This window comes from Gavialis gangeticus, unplaced genomic scaffold (assembly GCF_001723915.1).
Source record: "Gavialis gangeticus isolate Ggan-Ray unplaced genomic scaffold, GavGan_comp1, whole genome shotgun sequence".
Taxonomy (NCBI): Eukaryota; Metazoa; Chordata; order Crocodylia; family Gavialidae; genus Gavialis; species Gavialis gangeticus.
In genome coordinates, this window is record NW_017729022.1 from 60,845,050 (window position 1) to 60,862,189 (window position 17,140).

The 17,140-nt window shown below is 44.4% G+C and overlaps 1 protein-coding gene across 2 annotated transcripts in view; it reads left to right on the plus strand.

Annotated features, from left to right (window-relative positions):
* The window catches only part of MKL1 (megakaryoblastic leukemia (translocation) 1), a 105,378-nt gene that overhangs the window by 20,472 nt on the left and 67,766 nt on the right, over positions 1-17,140 (plus strand). Inside the window, exon 1 of one of the 2 annotated variants that reach the window (XM_019515141.1) lies at positions 12,500-12,569. The exons of the other annotated variant lie outside the window; for it this stretch is intronic. Within the exon in view, the coding sequence (XP_019370686.1) occupies positions 12,554-12,569 (16 nt within the window). The 5' untranslated portion in view covers positions 12,500-12,553. Of the gene's footprint in view, positions 1-12,499; positions 12,570-17,140 lie in introns of those variants that run through there. 2 annotated transcript variants of the gene reach the window in all.

The window sequence follows — 17,140 nt, forward strand, 5'->3', positions numbered from 1 at the left end:
CTGCAGTTAGAAAGAAATGCCATGTATGTATGTATTGGTTGAACACAATATTTTTATTGATATGTTTACAATTTCAAAGCAGTATGGAAGCCTACCAGTGCCTCAATCGTAATAAAATAAATTCTAAATAACTTTATATTTTGGTGTTTTATTTTGGGTTTTTTCATAGAAAATCACAGCTCCCCCTGCTCCCTTCGTGTTCACCAGGACACAGGTCCCACTGTGGCTGTTGTCATGTCCCCTCCCACTGTTTTGTGGTGCTGAGCAGCCCTGATATGTTGGTGTCTTTCACTCCCAAGCTACAGTCCCCCTGTCCCTGCCTGTGCCCCTCACTCACACCATCCGCAGCTCCCCATGGCTGTTGGTGCCCCTCACTCCCAAACCAAAGCCCCCTTCACTCCCAACCCCCAGCCTTCCACCCTCTCACTTCCTCCTGGCACCAGCTGCTTGTGCGCTGGGCTGTGGCTTTATCCTGCCACTGCTCCCCTTAATCCACCTGTGCACCTCCCATCTGGGGTTGAGCCACCAGCTACTCACACGCTGGCAAGAGGAGATGAGGGCAACATGACTCCCCTTCTGCCCTCCCCCTCCCCATTACTCCTCTCACTGCTGGTGGCATGGAGGTCCTGGTGGCTGCAATAGCAACAAGTCTCACCACCTTCCTCTGCCCTCCCGTGCCAGGTCCAGCCAACTGGGCTGCAGAGGTAGCTCCTGTCTGGTGTGGGTCCTGAGCTGGTTCTGAGAAGTTTTCTGTTTGTGGATGACATGGCTTTGGTTGCCCAACAGTGAATCTTCCCTGCAAAATTTCTTGGGCAGATTTTCTGCATCATGCAAGATCTTGGGGTTGACCGTCTCAGAAACACTGATTATCACAGGCATCCTGGTTTTCTCTGTTTAAAAATCCCAAATTCTCTGATTTAACCCGCCAAAAATCTGTGTTTTTCTGCAATTAATATTGAAATGCCACTCTATATAGAAGTATCAGTTGAACACAATATTTTATTGATATATTTACAATTTTAAAGCAGTTCAGAAGCCTACCAGGGCCTCAATCATGATTATAAAGTAAGTTCTAAATACCTGTATATTTGGGGGTTTGATTTTGGTTTTTTTATCAAGGAAAATCAGAGCTCCCCTTCACTCACCAGGACATGGGTCCACCTGTGACCGCCTCCCCCTCCCCCTTGCTGCTTTGTTGTGCTGAGCAGCCCTGATATGCCAGTACCCTGCCCCTACCTGTGCTGTTGCCCCTTGTTCCTGACCCACAGCCCCTCCAGCCCTGCTGTTGACCCTGACTCCCAACCCACAGCCCTTTGTCCCTGCCAGTGCCCTTTGCTCCCAACCCGCTGCTGCCTGCCCCTAGCCCTCCAGTGTGTGAGGAAAGGGGAGGGTGTGTGGGGAAGGGTGGGTGTGGGCACAGGCAATGCATCAGTGGGTGCGGGGGGCACAGACCAGGTGTTGGGGGGCAGGGGAAGAGGGCATGTGCCCCCCAGATTTCTGTGCCCATAGCAGGGTGTGGGATTGCAGCCTGGCTAGTCTAGCTCTGGGCAGAAACTGCCTTTGTGGTCCAGTGGGCAGGACCCAGCATGGGAGAAAGTGATGCGTCACCATGACTGCCAAAGTGTGGCGCCTGCCTGACAGCAGCGGGAGGCACAACTCCATGTCACCACCGTGCCTAACATTAGTGGCCATGGCGGTGTGCGCAGCGCTCCTTCCTGCACTGGGCCACAGAGGCGGCTCCTGTCTGGAACTGGTCTGGCCAAGCTTTGGCCCCATGTCATACCCTGCAGTGGATGCAGAAATTGAGCTGGTCACATGTGCCCCAGCCCCTCTGATGTGTTGCCTGTGCTCCCTCCCCCTTGTCCCCATAGACTTACCTGGAGGGAGCTGCAGGAGCTGCTGTCCACCACACTGTCTGGCTTCCATGTGCATGTGTATGTGTGCACATACATGTGGTGTCCCCGGCTTCCAGCTCCCCCCAGCCCCAAGCAGCTGGGATTCTGTCAGTCTGCCAGGAGAACCTGTAGTTTCCCAGGTTTTTCTCCTTTCAAAGGAGAAAATCTGTTTTTGTTCTTGAAAGGAAAGAATCCATGTTTTTCGCCAGCAAATGGAAAACCTGGATCCCTAGTGATCACGTACCAAGGGGTAGAAGAACCAGTGCCTGACGTCACACTCCAGAGGGTAAATCTCTTGGCGTCATTGACAGCTTTTGCTACTTGGGTTCTATGATCAGCAGGAATCTTGCCCTTCAGACTTCACTGACTAACAGAATCGGAAAAGTAGCTAAGAATTTGGGGCTGTTACAGAAACATGCATGGCACAACAACAAACTATCAACTAAGGTGAAGATGTGAATCTACAAAACTTGTGCGCTGTCATCTCTGCTTCATGGTTTAGAAACGTGGACTACATGTGCTAGGCACATCAGGAGACTGAACAGCTTCCAGGTGAGATCCCTGCACAAGATCCTGAAAATAAAGTGGGGAGGGCGAAATGCCAAACAGAGGTGCTGAAGCACACAGGACTGATACATTTAGATGCCACTAGCAGGAAGAGGAGGTTGCAATGGATTGGCCATGTAATGAGAATGGGAGGAGACCATATCCCACAGAATATTTTGTACACCAAGATTCAAGACGGCTCTAGAAAGCGGGGTTGTCCTCAGTGACGGAACTATGACGTGCAAAAATAATATGAAGTTGTTCAGCATCAATGTAGAAAGCTGGGAAGAGTGTGCAGAATCCAGTCCAATCTGGAGGCAACATCTGGCCCTGGGCTGTAAACTTGGGGCTCCTGTACACGTGCAGGGAGGCTGCCCCAACACGCTGTAATTACATTGCATCGGAGGAGACTTCATTAATTGAGTCTACTGGAGCGTTGTAATTCCTGCTTCAGCAGACTCTGGTGTCACATGTATCAATGTACCCGTGCTGAAAATTGGCAGTTCAACGAACTTTAGTTCAAAGCACTCTGCTTCCATTTTTCAGCACGGAGATGCTGATACATATGATGCAGTGGGTGCTTTGAATTAGCATGGCTCTTGGGTCTGCGCTAATTAAAGCCCCACCCCTGAGCACATTTATAAACACCCTTGGACTCCAACTCAGACAACACATGGATCTGTGAAACTTGCAACAAGCTGTGTCACTTGAATTGGGTTTGTCAGCTGTAAGCGGATTCATCATGTGCTTGACTAGACCTCTTACATGTACACCATAATCCAGAGGATTGACGGTTGCCTATAAATTCAAAACTATTCTGTGTTGTCTCCTGAGCTGTGTAATTGATAGTTATAGAAGTTGTCATAGAAACTGGAGATGGTGACATCTAGCCAGTGCATGTTTGAGAGCTTTTGGCATGTACAAGGTGCCAAAAGCTTCAAGATACTTGAAGCTTTTGATGTTGGAGGTAACATGCTGGTCTTTCTGGGATGGGCAGAGGCAGATTTTGATTTGAAAGGGAGCACCCTTACTTTTTGTCTCTAAAACTCTTAACAGCAATACTTCACCCTGTCTCGTTATGTGCCACTCTAGATTCGATGAGGCTTGTTTCTGCTAAAAAAGTCAACAGTGACATAAACCTTTTTTACACCTGAAAGTTCATTGTTAGCATCTGGGAATAACATGCGTTGAGCAAGTAGAGCATTTGGCACGTTTGCCAGACTGTATCTACATTAATATATTTTTTGCAGTAAAACTCTTCATAATATAAACAACCATAAAGGGTAAAGACCGATTTTAATTGAAAATTATTTTTAGGACATAACTCTGCATCTGATTAGCAAAGGACAATTATGGTGCAGTCTTGCATGAATGGGTAATAGCTGTACATTGAACCCTCATCATGCTATGCTAGTTCAGTAAGGAATTTTATGTCTGCAGAAGGATAATGGCTTTCTGGGCAGACATCACAGTGCTGGTAGTGTGTGAGACTTCCCCAGTTGCTATTCAGGCAGCATGAACTGGAAACTAAATGAAAGGATTGATAATCCCTTCACAAGCACTGGATAAATGTCTAGTGTAGGTTGAAGGTTTCCTTTTTTGCTCTTGGTGTAGAAATTGTTTGCAGTAGACCAGTGATTCTTAATCAGTGTGCCATGACTGGTGGGGGCCGTAAAATGTTAGTGCTGTTAGCGTACCCACATGATTCACCAGATAAACCCAGAGATTTCAAATAGGAATCCATAGTGTCAAAAACATTCAGACCTGTTGTGGTCTTCCTGAGTTCTTTGCAACAGAATTGCTTTAGTATTTTTCTGTAGTAAAAAGAAAAGTTAAAATAAAGAGCTGGCATTTTCCAAGGGGTGCCTTGAGAACCAGTGGAGTAGACTGAGGTTTCTAAATACTTCCAGCTAATCCCTGAACAGTAGAGAAGGAGGGAGAGTTAGGAGTAAGGGTCTGATGTAAAGAGGGACCTTATTGCTGAAAACTCAAAATGGGGAACATTTTCTCCGCTCAGCAAGAAGAGCTGTGACAGAAGCTTCTTAACTCTAGGCATGCTGCAGCATAAAGAGCGGTAGATCCTTCCTGCCCTATGCCCATTATCAATTTTCAAAGAAATTCCTAAAGACAAATTCAAAGAATGTGTCCTCTCTCCCTTTCCTTCTCCCCTGCAGCCAGAGAGCTTCCTCTCTTAGCTCTTTCAGTAGCAATTCCAAGGTTCTTATTTATTTTCCCGGTTCAAATCCGTAAAAATTAAAGTACAAGGTATTTGCAAAAAGGAGATGTTCTATTATGGAGCATAATGAAGCAGACTTACTGTATGTTCTTATCTGGACATGGTGCAAGTTTCTTGCCCCTTTGTTTGATTTCCTAGAGCTCTTTAGCCATTCCTCTGTTCATGGGTATGTGCTTTGGGGGTGAAATGATTTGGAATTTATATTGTTATAACAGGAGCCAACTCTAGGTGGCAAGGGTGGTGTGATGGCAGAACCACACTGAGGATTAGAGGAAGTGCAGTTCTTTTCTGGGTGAATTTGGCTGGTGGGAAGACTGTGATTCAATTAGAGTGGGGACATCAAGCTCATCCCAGCCTCTGGCCTGGATCTGGACCCATCTCCAGCACCAGAGTGAGTAGTAGTGGTGGTCTTCACCCCCCTGTTGCTGGCGTGCATCCCCCATGGGGCTCCCTATCCTGGATTTTAGCAGTGGGCTCCACCCCTCTGAGTCCCACAAGCCAGGTTAAATATCTCTGTGGGATGAATCTGGCCCCCAGTCCCTATCTTTGACACCCCTGTATCAGAGGACACTTTTATAGACTAACCAAAATAGGTAGATGCTGTGAAAGGACATGCAGAATGTAGACTATGAGAGAGAGAGAGATTTGAACACAAAAGACAAAGCGGCGTGGAGTGAGAGATGGGGGAAGGGGGACAATGCTGCCAGAGATGAGCAAACAAAAGGTAAACCTCTAGGAACAAAGAAGTCACCAAAGCTAACCCAGGTAATGGGATAAGAATTCATAGTCTCTGTTTAAAACCATACTTAACACCAAGCTGTTATTAAAAGACAGCAGTTTGGCAGCAGGGTTTCTAAACTAAGGGCCAAATCCTAGTTCAGCTTTACACCCCAAACAGTTTCCCAGGGTATGGACATATATAACATTTAGATTGGTTTAAATACAGTTTAAACCTGAAATGGATAGATGTACAAGCCTATGAAACCAGGTCTAAAGCCTCCTGGAATGGTTCAGAATTGTACCTGGAAAATCAAGTACTGTTCTGAACTGGTTCACTGTGAACAAGGTAAGTGTTGGCTATGGACACCAAGTGTTCTGTGACATGGATCAGGTTGGCCTTCCTGGTATCTCACACTGCATTGCTCCTCTATCCCCCCCTCAGGTTTGCAGCAGCCAGAACTCTACTGCCTCTTTCCCCCCAACCCCCTCTTTTGTTGGTACTTTTCTATCAATAAGTTTCCTGCCACTGCTTGTTCACTAAAAGCTTTCTAACAGCCATCTCTGTCTTTGCTCCCTATTAAACTGTGGCCCATTATCATGTCCCCCAGACCCTGGGAACCCAAAAACGTGGGTCCAAACAATCCTTCCCCTCTAATCAGGGAAGCGTGCTGCAGAGTTCAATCAAGTGCAGGCTACTGAACTTCATTGATCTCATGTTTATGAGAGGAGAGTAGAAAAGTGAAACCTCCCCAGCCACCCAGCCTCTGATCCCAAAGTGTGGGTTCACGGTTTTCCTCACTCCCCACTGAGATACGCTGGGTCAGGTGCTTGCTCCTGCCCCCTGGTGTTGGAACCACAGCATTGCATTGTCCAGAAGGTGACCGTTCTGCCTGGAATGCTAGGCCGTGGCATGTATAGACAACACTGATTTGCAGCAATTGTGAACCAGTTCCCAGTCAGTAACATTTTGCAATGGTTCATTTGTTACGTGTGTCTGTACCCTTAGGTAGGTATCCAAATGTTGCCATTGAAGTGCATGAACACATGCGATACTGAGAATGATTTAAATGCAGTTTAACACTGAAGTAGACAGATACACAGGCCTGTTAACGTGGTAGAAATCTGGAAGCTGTCTGGAACCATTGAAAACTACTTGGAAAATCAAGTTCCCTTAAGTGTGGACACCAGGCATTCTTTGGTACAGGTTGGGTTGATTCTCCCAGCATCCCATGTTGCATTGTTCTTCATTCATTTGCCCCCTCCCACAGCTACAGGTGGCTTCTCTGGTACACAGCTACAACTCTACTGCCGGCCCCCTTGTGTTGGCACTTCTGTTTTATCAGTGAGCTCACTTGCACTACTTGTTCAATAAAAGCTATCTTTCTAACACCCAGCTGTGTCCTCACTCTTTACCTGACTGTGGCCCCTCATCATGCCCCCTCCCCCCACCTCCCCTAGCCCCTGGGAATACAGAAGCTTGCATCCAAGCACACTGCAAAGTTTGATCAGTGCAGGCTTCTGAATTGTATTGATCTCATGTTTAGGAGAGAAGAAAAAGCAGAAAAGTGAAAATGTCCCCAGCCACAGGTCATCTCCCGACTCCCAAAGAATAGGTACAAGCATTCTTCCCCTACCAGCCCACTGCAAGGCATGCTGGGCTTGGTGCTTACTCCCACCCCCTGACATCAGAGCCTCAGTGCTTTATACAGTGGTGATCCAGTTTCCAGGCAATGACATTTTGGAATAGTTTGGTTGCTGCATGTGTCCACACCCTGTGTCCTATTTTTTTGGCACTTCTGCCGATTTTTGCCTTCTATTTCCACCCTTGTAACTGTACTTGTCCTGTGCTCCCCTTCTCAGTATGCTGAGAAGGCTGTAGTCTGGCATTATATGCTCTGTAGTCAGAATGGGATCACGCAGGTGTGTATGTATGCAACCCTGTGTAAATCATTGAAAGAGAAAAAACAAAGCTATCCTATTGAATATTGAATGCTAGAAGCAAAAACTCCATTAAGAACAGGCACTAGGGCTAGAAGCCAGAGCCCTCTCCTTTCCAGGTGTGTATGCTCTTTATCTGAGCTCTTCTTCCTCTGGTTTATACCTTTCCTGGTTCTGTGTGGGGGCTGGGTGGTGTGGGTGCCAAAGCACATGGTTGACAGTGCAGACAGAGTTTGCAAGTTCAAGGCTTTAGTGGAAGTGCTTACAGTGTGGCCATGTCAGATTCCAGTGAATCTGTGAATTCTGCTGGATACCTTGTCGCAAGGATACAAGAGGGAATGAAGGGCTGCATATATCTTTCCTTCCTAGCTGCTGAGTGGCTCCAGTTGAAAAGGAGAGATGGAGTTTGTTTTCAACAATACTAGCCCATGCCCTGGTGGGAAGACTGGTTTCCCAGGAAGTAGCAGAATGTGGGTTCAAATCCCCTCTGGGTTTTGATGCACTAGAATCTGGGTATCCCTGCATCTGCGATAAATGCTAAGTTGTTATACTAAAAGGTAGAAAGGGCCCCTTCATTTTGCTCATAACTAGTTGCCATTCATTTCTGACCACACTTTTGGAAACCTGCTCAGTAGGAAAGCACAGGTCAGGGGTCCGTGTAGGTGGACATAGAATATCTTCATAAGTGCAAAAAATAGTATGTATATAGCAGCATTTGGATACATAAGTGGCAATGAGACATGTACAGGTGAAATAAGATTTGGCCATAAGTGTCTGCCCTGCATTGAACAAAACTTACTAACCAAAACAATAAAATAGAAAATAAAATGTGAGTGAGTGCACATTGGTGATGTATTTTCCTATCTTGGGGGCATTAATGTGAAGCTTGAGAGCAGCTGTGGTTTCATAGGAAACTCTAAACTCTTCCATTTAATGTTTTCTATCTCTTTGAAGTTCTTTATTGTGGCCACCCTCTCACCCAGGTAGCCAGAGAAACACTTGAAACAGTTGGAATGCTTTTGAATGACCCTTTTGAGTAGAAACTTTTATGTGAGTTTCATTATTTCAGAGTTATAGAGATTATGTACAGGCTGCTGGAGCCAGATCTTTACAAAACTACCTCAGCCTGTATTGTGAAAAAAAAATCTGGGAAGGTTTCATGTGAATTTAAGTGTTGTGTATTTTTATTTTGAATAATATTATGTTGAATTCTTCATCTGCAGACACAGCAGCAGCAGCTTAGCTAGGATAGCATTTCATCTAGCAAAGCCTGCAGACCGCAGTTGTGCAGTACTTCGGCTATTTGACTTAGAAGGTTAATCAAACTGAAATTAAAGTGGGGTTAACTATGCATTCCTTACCCTGAGTGCATATGTCTTACAGACAGGCCTTATGGTTTTGGTGTACATGTTTTCAGGGAAAGGCATACTGAGAAACCTTGGATGCATTTCAAGGAATGAGGCGGGTGGCAGAGTTTGTATATGTGGTGGGGCTTGATCTGGCTCTTGCTGTTGTGTAAAGTTCACTTTGGCAGCTGAAAGATGCAGAGAAAAGCACTCTCAGAATTAGAGACAGTGAGGTAATGAGAAAGTGACATAGAAAAGGAAGTGGGGGGGGGGGAGAGGCAGGGCCAAGTTAAAAATTTACTTTGACATCATCTGATAGATTTTCCAGCCTGCGCGACGGCTATTTTTACATCTCCAGCTCACAGCATTCCAAGCTCAGTTTGTCAAGAAGTGACAGCCAACTGGCTCAAAGTGAGGGCAGTGGTATATCCCAGGGTGGGTTGGGGGCTGCAGAGCTGTTCTCTAGATGGGCAAGGATCCAGATTCCTAGGACTGTCTACTCTTCCTGCAAGAATACACAACACTGGGCCATCTTTCACTTCCTTTGTCATGACTAGGAGTTTCTTGAGCTGGCTGTAGTAGTTTTTGCCAGCTTGTTGGAAGCATCAGAAAACATAAACTTCAGGTTTTTCTGATAATTGTAGAGGCAAGAATGCAGAGTACTCCTAACTTAGTTTTTCTAGCTCTTTCTTAAGGCCCTTATTGCTAGGAGGCAGGTTCCTGGAAATGTCTGTTAACTCCCATTTATGTAATGCAGTCCCTGCTGGGTGGAAAGAAGAGCCATGTTCATCAAAGTGAGATTCCTGCTTGCTTCAGTCATTTTATTTTTTATCACACCCCTCTACATTTTAGAGTGATCTAGGTTTAGCATGTTAGTATCCTCCTTTTGTGCTTAAGAGAAAAATGGCTAAGTTTAGGTAGCAGGCTTATGGTCCTCAGTAAGGGTTAATCTAGGTGGAAGCTGACCACACCTTTACTTTTGATATCGTGAGCATTTGCCAGTGCTCAGTGATGCCTGGTTGGGACTTCATTGCTTAAACAGACACACAGATCCCCACACACATTATGTTTTGAGTATGAATTTTGCTATAGCTAACGGGGAGAAAAAAGATGAGAACTCACTGTGGAAAAGTGAGGGGTGAAAAAGGAAAAAGCGAAAGGGTATGGCCTTGTAAAAGCCCAGGCTTCAAACCAGGGAGCACGGCATGAGCACAGGGGTATGCTGATGGTGCAGTGTCAGTTTCAGGATTCAGACCTAAATTAAGGGTTTTTCATTATTCCAAACTTGTCTTTGGGAAAAGAAAGCAAACTGGAGTTTGTCGGTGAGTTCATAGATTTCATAGACATTAGGACTGGAAGGGACCTCATGAGATCATCAGGTCCAGCCCCCTGCCCAAGGGGCAGGGAGTGAGCTGGGGTCAGATCACCCCAGCAAAGTAAGCATCCACGTGTTTCTTAAAGGTATCCAGAGTAGGTGCTTGCACCACTTCTGGGGGGTGTCTATTCCAGACTCTGGAGACTCAGATGGTAAAAGTTTTTCCTTATATCCAGTCTAAAACAGTCTTCCAGGAATGGTTTTCCTGCTTAGTTTATCTGTGGTTCTCTTGTGAACCCTTCCCAACTTTTCTACAACTTTGTTAAAGTGCTGACACCTCAACTGGGTGCAGTATTTCGTTGCTGGTGTCACCAGTGTTATAGGAGAAGGTAAAGTCTCTACCCCTACCCGCTTTTCCCACTATATGCATCTAAGGATCAAACAGAGTTCAGAGTGGACAAATTAATTGACCCTTAAATTCTTTTAAGAGGGCTGCTTTTCAGATACTATTTCTTGCTTTCTCTGTAATGATCATGGCTTTTTAGTTAAGCAATGGACCCCTCTTAAATAATGCTCTTAACAGAGTTACCTCATGTAAGGTGCAGAGTCTTCTATACTACAAAGTGACTTATAATTTTAGAAATTAATGATTTTTATTACTGGCTACATAAGATCTTTATCCTGGATTCAAGTCTCCCATGATAATACAAATTTCCCCCTCCACACAGGCGCTTAAGGAACATTTGATCCTTGTCTCCCTCTTAATTCAGTCATTATGACAGACCTCCACTACGGTCACCCGAGTCTATAGCTCTAGTTGAAAAGTGAATTAGATCCAGGCTGGATCTTGCTTTATTTGGTTTCTTAAAAATCACTGTTTTAGAAAACTGCCCATAATGTAACTTAAATATAGATCCTTGCAAGTTCTTAACTTTGTTATTCATGAAACAGATAGACTGCTACTGAAAAAGGGAGGGGGAGAAAAAGCTTAATGTCTATATTCAAAAGAATAGAGAGACAGTGGTAATAACTTTAATTTCTTTAGGTATGTGTGTGGCTCCCACTGTGGTGTGTGTATGACCTCTGTCCTATGAACAACGGTGCCCATGACATCCAGACACGGCCCCTCTGTGCTCTAGTGCGTCTGTACAAGGATACCAAAGGGCTGAGCAACCACAAGCTTTCCTCAAGTCTCCATCACCACTTGTGGCAGTGATCTGGAATATAAGCTGTCCCCCTGTTTCTTGAGTATGAAACTCAAGTCTTTTTGTGAAGATGTTTCTTTTTGCTTGGTATTTTTATTTATTAACTCTTTAGATTTCCAAAGGAAAAAGAAGTCCCAAGGAGACTCAGGGTGAAGTTCTTTGTGCCTGCTGGTTTCTAAATCCCCACTGTTTAAATTCTGTCCTTCATGCAGTGAGTTTGTACCATTTATTGATGGGCAAAGCAGATGTCTTTTGTGCCTTAAGAAGGACATGTTCCTGCAAGATCCTTTTCATCCCGGACTTGAAAATGGAGAGGTGGGAAGTTCAAGTTACATCTCTTGGAACAGGCTGTGAAAGTTATGTCTGATACTAGAGAAGAGACATTTTCCAAGGCAGATTGAAGTGGCTGTCCACAGCAAGCACTGTAGCAGCCAGGCACCATATATCTAGTTCCTGCAGGAGCTTGAAGGGGTACCAGGATTAATGGGATGAGCCATTAATTAGCACCAGCCAGTACCCGCACCATTAACCAGTACCAGCCAGTACCATTTGTACAGATAGCCTTGGTGCTATGTTCTGTATTGGTGACTCCAGGGCTAAGAGACTGTTTCAGATACTCAGCAGCATACATGAAGTGAGTGCAAGTGCAGCTTACAGTACTCAGGGGGTTTGTCTTCTAAGGAGGACTTGAAATATTAGGACCATGAAGAAGGCTTGAGAGATGAAGATAATCATTAGGACCATGAAGAACGCTTGAGAGATGAAGATAAGGCACCAAAAAAGACAGGCCATGGCCTGCTTCAGGACAGATTCTGAATGAAGAGCTTTACCTGATAGCAAAATATATCTTTGTGGCACCTGGTACTTACATTATGCCTATAGCATTTTTACCATTGTATCTTTCCTCACCAAGCTAAGGTCACTTCTCAGCAGTACCCCAAGAGGATCTCTGAAACATCCTTTGCTAGACGGTGGTATATAACTGGCATTGGATGGGTCAACTGCAGTCTAGCTAGTATCTGTACAGTAAATCACTTTGGCTCATTGGAGCCCACTTTCCCACAGGTCCCATGATGGAGTTCCATTGCATGTGTCAGAAAAAAGCACCACCTTTAACAATAGTAAAGTCTGCAGACAAGGACAGGAGAAACCTGGCAACTACCAGGGACAAGCTTCTTCATCAGTCTCTCAAAGATGGGTAATATGCTATATCTCGCTGTTAGCATTTGGCCAATGTTACTCTTCCTTTGACGGTTAAGGCTTATTCCGCCAGAGCTCAGCTGATATCCCTGGGAATGAAGAGTGGATTGCTTGCCAGTCTGTGTTTGGATTCATGCTGCCACTTGGAGAGAATGATTACCTCCTGCAGTAAGTGTGGATCCCTCCATCCCAAATTTGAGACCTCAGTTCCATTTGCCCTGGAATTGTAAGAGATCTGAGGGAGGGTTATGCTTGCTCTGCCCTTCATGTCCTCACGTGGGAGTATGAGGTGGCACAGGGCTCGTTCATTCCAGGCTTGTGCAAATGAAATGTATGTCTAGAGTGGAATCCACACTGATTTTAACATTGCAAACCACACTTATCGTAGGGTAACCATTCTTTCTGTTGTTTCTGAGTCTTTCACTAAGATCAGCTTTTCATAGAACTACATTACATCAGTGATTCACAAGACTGTTCTTTTAAAGGTATATTTTTAAAACAAAATGCATGGTTAGTAGCTGTGCTAATTTTTGTAATGTTTAGTTCTGTAAGTCAGCTAGAGTAGTGAATTACACTAAGGTGTATGTAAATAGGCTATTGATGTGCGTTTCGGTTGCCTGCTAGCATTTGGTCATATAGTGCACATGAGATGTACCAAAAACCATACTTATATTTGCTCTGGAGTGGCATATAGCTTTAATATGATCCTACTAAGCATGGCACTAGACTGGAGGACAGGCAAATCTCTATGGCAGGATATTTGTACCATTAAGGACAAGGATAGAAATGAAACATTGTTGCCTTTGGAGCTTTGAAAAAAAGTTTTCCCCTCTACATTGGTAGCAGAATATGCCAACATGATGTCTTCAAGAGAAGGTCAGGTGTTTAAAAGAATACTGACTTAAATGTTAAAGAAAACTTCCACTTTCTGGTAGACCACCTTTTAAATAGTGTAACCAGAAGCTAATTTTGGTTTTAAACATCCAAATAATCTTTTTTAGCAAGGGAGAAATTTATGCAACTGACTGGACAAGCTGCCCTGCGTGGGTAGATGGCTGGCCCTTTGTGGAGTCCTGCTAACTTCACTACTTAGGCATAGTGTCCTACCTGCAAGGAACAACTTGAAAGATGCAGACAAAGTAAGTTAGACAAACAGTTGACAATATGCATTGGAAATTCAGGGTTAAAAATTATCATAGGGGTTGTGTCTTATTACCAGCCCAAGCATTATAAATGCAGGGAATTTAGAAATTCATGATAAGGTAAGAAATGCGACATGAGGACCCTCCCCCACCCAATAAATGTACCTTTGTCTAGTAGTCACCTTATATATTTTTAACACAAAATTTTTGGTACTTGATGAACCTGACTTTTAATGACATGTTTGATTTTTAGCCTTGTGGAGTCACCACAGGACAGAACTGAGGTAATTTTTTACCTTTGTTTTGTTCTGTTTTTTGACTGAGTTCAACATTTTTCTGCATTTTTTTAGTCAGAAATACCAGATCCTCATTTCACATTGCCACATGAGACTCTAACCTGAGCTGCAGGCAGCTTTCTGTACCTCAGCCCAAATCCATGGCAAAGTTAGCATTGTGGGAGCAACGGAGAGGCCTGCAGCTTGCGTTATAACTTTTTGTGACATCCTTAGGTTCTGCAAGGAAGGGAGCTAGATAAGTATTTTTTAGGTCAGAAGTACAAGCAAATGAATTCTTTTCTAGATGGAGAGTATCTTTAAACTGTATAAAAAGAAGCTGACTTGCAGCAATGAAACTTAGGTTTAAAAACTGATTCCACATGCACAATAGCAATTTCTTTTCCTTTTAACTACAAGAACTGGCAGAGTGGCAGATGCAGTTATAACAATCTAATTTAAATTGCACAGTGATCTAATGGTAGCAGATGCAACAACGTAATCTAAATCAGTAAAATAAATCTCCGTCTCCATATTGATTTAGCTGTGGTTCTGCTTTTGTACAAAATTGTTTTTGCCAGAACAGTTTCATTTGCTTTTCAGTGTCCTGGACATTAGTCAGAAAGTCAAGGGCTGGGTGAGATCAGGAAAGAAATGTAATCCTGATGGCTTTTACATTAAATCAGGTTCTCCATCATTAATGTAGGCAGATCTTAACAACAGGAGAAATGCTCAGAGAATATTATTTCTAAGGCTTTTTTTTCCAAGAAAATAGATTAAGTGAATTTACCTTTAATACTAACCAGATTTTCCATGTGGTTCTTATACCAGACTTGTTCAGCACAGGGATTGAATGATTCTCCAACTGTTCCTGGAGGAGAGAAATTCCTGTCTTGACATTTAGAGCTGGAAAGCTGAGACTGAACTGTTAGAGCCTTGCATTGCACTAGCCTTCAACTGGTTGGGAATGGCTCGTCCTCTTTTTCTTTGCAGTGGCTCTTTGGATCTGTCTGCACTATCTCACACCCATAGGATGCTACCTAGTGCTCAGCAAAGTCGCAGTCTTTTGGGAAAGATGCTGAAATGTCTTTATGCCTTGTGGGTAGTCAAGCTATTCCGGTGGTGTATGTCCCTGCCTTCCCCACCCTTAGCCTCATGCATTCTCTACCACCTGAAAAAGCACTGGTGAGGGTGGGTGTTGGATGGCTCGGGGGATTAGGATACACAGAACTTTTCCATTTCAGGCTGCAAGTCAGTATTCCTTGACTAAAGGTTGCAACTATATGACATCTGTGTGAAGATATGTGCAAAGTAAGTTGCTAGTGGAACAAAGCCAGTGTATCCAAACTGCCACTATGTCCAAACTGGTATGGATTCTCCAGCCTTATTTCCACTTTCAGCAGAGTGGCTGGAAGCTGAACTCTGTCAATTACTTTTCACTGGGCAGTGTTTCTTTCGGGTCAGGGTGCAGGTACATTGGAAGAAGGGAGGGCAAGCTGGCAGTGCCACTGCTTCCAGTGTACCAGCTTGTCATTCTAGCCTTCCACCCCAGCTAAAATTCAATATCTTTCCAGACTGGGAAGGGAACAGGACAGCAAGAGCCCGTCTCCTAGCCATGGGCACAGTGTGCTTATAGTTGGTAGGTGGAGAGGGGGAGGAGGAGAGGGATAGATGAGGTCAAATGACATTGCTTGTCTGGCAGGTGTCTGGGCTCTGAGTAGAGAAACCAACTGTTCACTATTTTGGGTGAATGAGGTTGGCTGTCCCTGCAAGCAGTTCTATGAGGGAGACTACCCCCAATATTCAGAGCTCTGCATATTGAGAACCTGAATACATCCACCTACTTGTTGAAGCAGGGATGTTTCAATGAAAAACTTCAAGGAAATTTGGAGCTGACAGGAAGAAAATTTTTTCCTTGGAGTCTCGTTGTTTTGGATCTTTGGATGTTAGCTTTCAGGATTTGTCACTGCCGTCAGTGTGTGTCTGTCCCTGTGCAAGTGCAGCTGTGGAGTTTAGCAGTGAAGCAGGTCTCTCAGTGCAGTGACAGATATTTGGGTAAAGGGGGATTGTGACTGAGCCTTTTATGAAAATTAAATAGCCTTTCCACTGATCTGAGACATTTCCTGTATTACTGGATCTGCCTTTTCTGACGCTGGGTCTTTCTCTACAATGTTGGATAAAGCCAAGACCCTTCAGCCTGCCTATGCCGGGATTTTGCCGCTTGCAGAGACTGTGTCAAAGCAGGGGAAGAGTTGTTCAAGCACATGTCAGGATTCATACCACAGCTTGCGGGAAGGTTAGTGGCCTCTACCCTGTTTGACTTAGGTTTTTGTGTGTGTGTTTGCATTAAGTTCCTTGCCCATCCTCGGCAAACATCCAGATTTAGAGGTTTCCCACTGGCTCCTATGATCTATGCTCCAGACTACTCAAAAGCATGCCCACAAGGAAGTGTTAGTGCAGTGTGTGTGGTGTCTGGCCAATACTTCGTTCTTGGGAGGCTTTCAGTATTTCTACTTTCTCATTTCTTCCTCTCTTTGGTGCATGGAGGTCTTCTGTGAGCAAGTTTTAGTGAGAAGTGTAAGGCTTTGCTTTTGTCACGAGTACCAGAAGCCTGAAATCGGAAGGTGCAGCATGCTTCCCGAAGTGGTGGTTTTGGTACAAAGTTCCATAACTTCCTGGAGGAGGAGCTTCTCAGTGAACACCTAAATATATTTTTATGTATTTGCAGCTGTGCTGTAAATTGGTGCAGTACTTTCAACAAGCAAATGAGACAAATTTCCTATCCAAAACACTTCTAAATACAAGACACAGGTCAAAGTTTAGAAGAGGGTGAGTATGGAGGGTGCTGTGGGTAGTGAGAAGGAAGAGGCTGCTTGGAAGGGTAAGTATGAAGGAAAGAAGAGGAGATAGGTCAGGAAGTATTAGGCAAAATGGACAACACAGTAGATGGCCACAAACAGGAGTAAGGGAAGAAAATGGTAAGTATAAAACAAGAGGAGTAGTGGGAGGGTTAACTAGGACTGGATTATAATTGTCCTGTAGATGGGGACAAGGATCTTGAACATGATGTGCTAAAGAGAAAGTCAGTAGCTGCATTCAAAGAGCTGATGTGATGTGAGTGAAAGGAGAGGAAGATGACTTTAGCAGTGGAATTTGGATAGAGCTAGGCTGTAAAGGGCAGGAGGGCTGAGGAGGAGAAAGTTGAGAGGCAAGGGGTCAGATGGAAGATTACAGTGATCTAGGAAAGAGATGACCAGTACATGGTAAAGGATATTAGCAGCTAGATGTATTTATTTTTCTCCATTAAGCAGCTCCAGGATTACAG